General features: G+C 40.2%; 1 protein-coding gene across 1 annotated transcript; it reads left to right on the forward strand.

Annotated features, from left to right (window-relative positions):
- Positions 1–720: 720 nt before the first annotated feature.
- LOC106521846 (probable G-protein coupled receptor 21) lies at positions 721–2,137 on the forward strand. The gene has a single exon (XM_014014589.1). It carries the CDS (start codon positions 820–822, stop codon positions 1,864–1,866), a length of 1,047 nt encoding a protein of 348 aa, XP_013870043.1. The 5' UTR covers positions 721–819; the 3' UTR covers positions 1,867–2,137.
- The last annotated feature ends 4,099 nt before the right edge of the window (positions 2,138–6,236 follow it).

A 6,236-nucleotide genomic window follows, 5' to 3' on the forward strand; every position in this document is an offset into this window, starting at 1 on the left:
TATATATATAAAATCACCAAAAATCCCTGTTGGTGAGTTTCTCTGTGTTTTGCTGAGGCCAACCAAATCTGGATTATTTTAAAAGAGCCAATAATAAATTTAAAGGAGACAAAAGGTGTAAAAATGAGTTTAAAGAGGAAAAGAAATGTCAGCGTGGGGGAGAGTGGGAGGAGGAGGGGGAGGGGCAAAAAGTGAAATAAAGAGAAGGGGGAGGAGAGGATAGTGGCTTTAGCAGTGCTGCATCATCAGTCTGCTGCCTCTACAGCAGAGAGGCAGCTCATCGTCTACCTCCTCATCACACACATACACTCACACACACACAGACACACACACAGACACACACACACACACAGACACACACACAGACACACACAGACACACACTGGAAGTCAACTAGCTGCCTCAGCCTCTCCAGGAGGAAACATCAGCCCTCGTCCTTCAGGAGTCCTGCTCTCACTCAGACACATGCCGGGAACTTAAAGCTTTGTTCTCTTCCCTCCTTCTCCTCTCTGGATGTTTCTGTGTTTGTTCTGGATCAGAGGGCGAACCTCAGGATTTGTGGCGGACAGAGGAGACCGGCGTCTATTGTTCATGTGGTGGGCATCAGCAGCAGCTGAGCCTGGCCCTCATGGATGGTGGATACGGTGCGGCCCGCTCCTTGGTGCTGAGGGGGAAAAGATGCTGATTTAGGAGGATTTCGGAGGCGCGGTTTGTTTTCTGCACAACAAACAGGACGAACGAGTTCAGGCTTTCAGAAAACGAGAGTTCTCCTGACGGGGACCATGTCTGCTCCAAGCTGAAACCCGCTGTGCTCCAAACATGAACTCGTCTTTCGACGCGAACCAAAGCGGCTCCTCCTTGTTCTGCCTGCTGGGAGCCGTGGACTTCTCCCGGAGCCTGAACACCTGCGTGCTGGAGGTGGCCGTCATCCTCTTCCTGGCCGCGCTCATCATCGCCGGGAACCTGGTGGTGATCCTCGTCTTCCACTGCGCGCCGCTGCTGCACCACCACACCACCAGCCGCTTCATCCAGACCATGGCGTACGCCGACCTGCTGGTGGGCGTCAGCTGCCTGGTGCCCTCGCTGTCCCTGCTGCGCCTGCTGCGCGGCCTGGACGAGGAGCTCACATGCAAGATGTTCGGCTACGTCATCTCCGTGCTGAAGAGCGTCTCCATGGCGTCGCTGGCGTGCATCAGCGTGGACCGCTACATCGCCGTCACCCGCCCGCTGTCGTACGGCACGCTGGTGACGCCGTGCCGGCTGAGGGCGTGCATCGTCCTCGTCTGGGTGTACTCGGCCCTCGTCTTCCTGCCGTCGTTCTTCAGCTGGGGGAAGCCGGGCTACCACGGGGACATCTTTCAGTGGTGCGCCGACTCGTGGAGCACCAACTCCAGGTTCAGCACCTTCATCGTGGTGGCGCTGTACGCGCCGGCGGCGTTCACCGTCTGCTACACCTACGGGAATATATTCTGGATCTGCCGCCAGCACGACAAGGAGATCACCCAGCGCCACGCTCGCTTCAGCGCCACGGGCGACCATGGCGAGCGCTGCGACGGCTGCACGGACCGACGCTACGCCATGGTGCTGTTCCGCATCACCAGCGTCTTCTACGTGCTCTGGATGCCCTACATCCTCTACTTCCTGCTGGAGAGCGCCCGGCTCTACCAGCACGCCACGGCGTCCTTCCTCACCACGTGGCTGGCCATCAGCAACAGCTTCTGCAACTGCCTCATCTACAGCCTGTCCAGCAGCGTCTTCCGGAAACGGCTCGGCAGCCTCTTCGACCCGCTGTTCCCGGCCTGCGCCGGCGCCAACAAGGCCCCGCCCCCTGCGGGCCTGCGACACAGTGCTCGGTGCCACGTGTGAGGCCCACATTAGGTTCAGTCGGTTTGAACTTCAGAGGAAGATGCAGGTTGAGCTGGTCCCTCAGTGCGAAACGTCTTCAGGACCCCTTGTGTGGCGCGCAGTGAGGTGCCCGCTCAAGTGCCTGCAGGAGTTTTAAAAGCTCCACGGTTCCTGCTGAGGCGTCTTTAGATGCTGACAAGAGAAGCGTCTCAGCAACTAGAAAAATAATTTAGTGTTTTAAAGAATATTTATGAACACTTTTGCACTTTTAAGATGTTCAAAATGAAAAAAAAATTACACCTGCGCCTGATGCAAAAAAGATTTTAAAAAATGGAAATAAAGGACTTTTATTTTGATAGAGTGTTTTTAGGGCAGAATTACACTGCAAAAACTGTCCATCTTACCAAGTTTTAAAATCTTATATCAGCCAAAAGGTCTGTTTGATCTTGTTTTGAGACTGATTTACTAAACAAGAACTGATTGTTTAAGAATAATAATCTTGTTTTCAGAATGTGTAAGATTATTTGTCTTGTTAGTCTGAAAATTTGACTCAAATTGAGTCAAATATTTCTGCCAATGGAGTAAGAAAATTTTACTTGGTAAGATTCTTGGAATAAGGAAAAAATTTTACCAAGTAAAACTTTCTTACTCCAAAGGCAGAATATTTGACTTAATTTGAGTCAAATTTTCAGACTAACAAGACAAATAATCTTACACATTCTGAAAACAAGATTATTATTCTTACACAATCAGTTCTTGTTTAGTAAATCAGTCTCAAAACAAGATCAAAAAGACTTTTTTGGCTGATATAAGGTTTAAAACTTGGTCAGGTGGACAGTTTTTGCAGTGTAAGTGTAGCAGAAACAATGAGAACCACTTGAAAAAGTTGATTTCTTTATTGAGCTGTGTGTTTAGAACCAGCCTGTTGAAGGTTTCTCAGAGGAAACAGAACTGTTTGTTGGTGCTTGTGTTACGTATTTTAAAGGTTTTAGCAGCAGATGGGACAGCAGCAGACCTGGGGCATTTCTCTGTCAGCAGATTTTCTGCTTGTGTTCTCGTTAAGGAGAGAGAAAAATATTTATTAGGAGAGGTTCGGTTATCAGAAGTGCTTTGTTAAAATGATCAGGACAGAATTAGTCTTTGCTGAGATCGGAGGGATTTTGTGTGATTGTTAAACTCATGACATTTTTATGGCTTATTTCTGCTCTGATTAGTTTGAAGCAGAAAGAACAACTCAATCTTCACAGTTAAAGGTTTAAAAATAAATGTATTGATTCGCAGGCAGGAGCTCTGACATTATACACTTGAGTCTGAACCAGTTTTTGAATATTTAAAGAGCTGGACGACAGAAAATGTGTTTTTATGTGATGAAAAAAATCTTTTAAGGTCTGGTCTTGCTCCTGATTTTGATGTATTTCCAAAAATAAACTGTATGAAAGGATAAAACTGCAAAAACTAACAACATTTTCTTGTAAACATTCATTGTTTGAGGCTTTTTAAAGCTGTGCATTGAGATTTTGAAAGTAAAATGCAACAAAATGCAATAAATTTTGCTTTAATACAAGCATTTTAAAATTAAAATAACATGCAAAAATTGTAAAATTTGACAACGACAAATAAAATTTGAGTCACGTTTTATGCTGCAAATCAAAAAACTTCACATTCACCCATCTTTCTGGGAGGTTTTTCTGATCGTTGCTTAAAAAAGGTCAAAAACTAACATTTTCTGAGTAAAACATTTTCAACTTTTGTATTTGAAGTTTTTTAGAAGTTGTGTTTTTTTTAAACTGGACCTAATGACATTGTGCACAGAGATTTTCAAAGTAAAATGCAGCAAAATGCAATACATTTAGCTTTAAAATGTGCATTTCTAAATTAAAATGATGCAAAAATCGTAAAAAGTGTGAAAATTGAAAAACAAAACCACATTTTATGCAGTGAATCAAAAAGCTTCAAATTCATCCTTTCTTGGAGGTTTCAATAAAAATCTTTGTATATTTTTGTGATTTTTCTTTAAAGGGCCAACATTATGTGTTACTCAGGCATATATTTAAACACTATACCATGATAAAGTATCTATGTCACCTTTAGCTGCTATTAAAATGCTGTTTTTATGTTCAAATAGAAAATAAACTTATCTTCTCATCACTTCCTCTTCTAAACACCTTGAAATTGGCCTCTGTCTCTTTAAGAACCTCCTTCTGCTTCTGTCTGACAACAATCTGAGTGTTTCCGTCACAAAAATATTTTTTTTCTGAATGTTGTTTAAAATGGTAAAAACAAATTCTAAAATCCAACAAAAGTCAATTTTCTGAACTCTATTAAATGTTTTATTTTGAACGAGTTTACTCCTGTAGTTTTCCAGCTGTGCAGTTTTAAAATGCAGGTCTGCACTCAATGTAAACACAACACTTTTTATCTGCCTAATTTACTCAACAAATCTGAGCATAAAATGTTTCAATAAATTATAATTAAATGACTTTTTTCCAAATGACTCCTTCATGGACGTCTCTGTTATTGATGTATTTTCACTGCAGGATTTTTTTTAACTCGTCTTTGAGTCGCTTTAAACAACCGCCAGCTGTGGTATTATTGCTCAAAAGAAGTATTTTTTGTGTTTATTACTGCATTAAAACAGAAAAATGCACGATAAAGCCCAGATAGAAAATCACCCCGCTGTAATTAGGATAAAACGGAGGAAATAATTGCTTGAAAAACGTGATAAACTTCTGTTTTTGTTAACAAGAAATGGTCAATAATATAAAACAACTCAAACCGAACAGCTGAATTTATTCTACATTTGAGTTTTTTCTAAATTATTCTGTAATAGACTGCAAACTTTATTATTATAAAAATGTTGCTTTGCCAAAAAATATAAACATTTCTCACTTTTTATGAGTTTTAATTCAATGTTTGAGTGCTACGTGTAAAAATAACATTAAACACTTCATGAGATATTTTGCTAACAGACACAAAACAGGATTATATATCTGGCATCTTTAGTGTCTAACCTGGAAAAAAAACTTTAAAAACTTTGATGAAATGTTTGATAATTTTAATGCTAATTTAGCAGTCTCTAAACTGAACTGTTAACCTGTTTTGTGCAAATTGAAAATCTACATATTTATAATGATGCATGTATTTTTCATCTCGCTGACTGAAAGGTCAAAGGTTGCACAGAGATCAGGTTTCTGCACGGCGTCTTTAAAAACACCAGAAGCTTTTCTACAAACTGAACTACATTCTTTTATCTAGAATAAATTATTTACACTGTAAATTTGTATAAACTAACTTCTTTAGACAGAATCATTTGGAAAGAGCTGAAAAGCTTTTAGTAAAAATTTGAATCCATGTTTGTGTCCCTGCTGTTCCTTCTCTTTGTATCCAAACTGCTGCATAAAACATGTGATTTTTATTGTTTCTAAAGAAGAACAAACAGCTCTAATGATGAACTCAGAAAGTCTTGTTTCTGCTGTGGAGATAAAAATCATCCAAATCTGCAGATTATGACGACACAATGAAGATTTCCTGCTGCATCATCACAGATCCACGTAAAGATGCTGATCTGTGCAGTTTTTTTATTTTCCAGCTGAAGAAGTCAGCTCAACAATAAAACCCCTAACGAAGGGCTTTAATTGTTTGATATTCAGCATCGTGACGTGAATTTATGAAACATTTCCTGTAAAGAAAGTTACTGAATAAAATTGAATGGTTTTTTTTTTTGGTGTTTTGGGTTTTTTTGCTGGAAACTCATCAGAGTGAGATTTTTTTAATATTTAAAATTCAGATTGTTTTTAGAATAACTTGTTATACGTCTGTTTGTCTGTTTGTGACCTAATCTTATTGTTTGTAACTAAACTTGGTGCAAAAAGTAAGGAAATTTGTGTTTGGAAGACTATTTTTTTGTAGCAATGCCTTTTGGAAATAAAGCCTAAGCTGTTGAAAACAGGGGCGGAGCCAAAGAGGTGGCCAGGGTGTCACCTGATAGACAACCCCCCCCCCCAAAATAAATGAGAATTTATTTGCATTTAGATTCTTCTCTGATACTACTGTACTACATTTTAGCTGTGTATAGTTAAATATTACTGAATTGTAGCCCTTTGTGTAATTAGCATTAGTGGCTAGCTTGATTTAGCACTCAGCATGTGATCATTCAAATTTCCTCTCAATAAATCTTAAAATGGCTGAATTTTAGCTTTTTAAAGTTAGCTGTGGTGGCCATCTTGATTTTTTATTACTGTTTAGAATCAGGTAAAGATTGTTTTTACTTCAGCTATGTATGTCTAAAAATGGCTGAATAATAAGATGTGACTAGCATTTAGCATGTTTTTTTAACCACTCTTAGTTAATATCACACTCACCTTCAGCTTGGCATTTCTTAAAACAGCCAA

This window comes from Austrofundulus limnaeus, unplaced genomic scaffold (genome assembly GCF_001266775.1).
Source record: "Austrofundulus limnaeus strain Quisiro unplaced genomic scaffold, Austrofundulus_limnaeus-1.0 Scaffold117, whole genome shotgun sequence".
In the NCBI taxonomy this organism is placed as follows: Eukaryota; Metazoa; Chordata; class Actinopteri; order Cyprinodontiformes; family Rivulidae; genus Austrofundulus; species Austrofundulus limnaeus.

What these genes read in the sequence shown, in the direction of transcription:
- LOC106521846 (XM_014014589.1), top strand. Translation starts at nt 820, where the DNA reads ATGAACTCGTCTTTCGACGCGAACCAAAGCGGCTCCTCCTTGTTCTGC.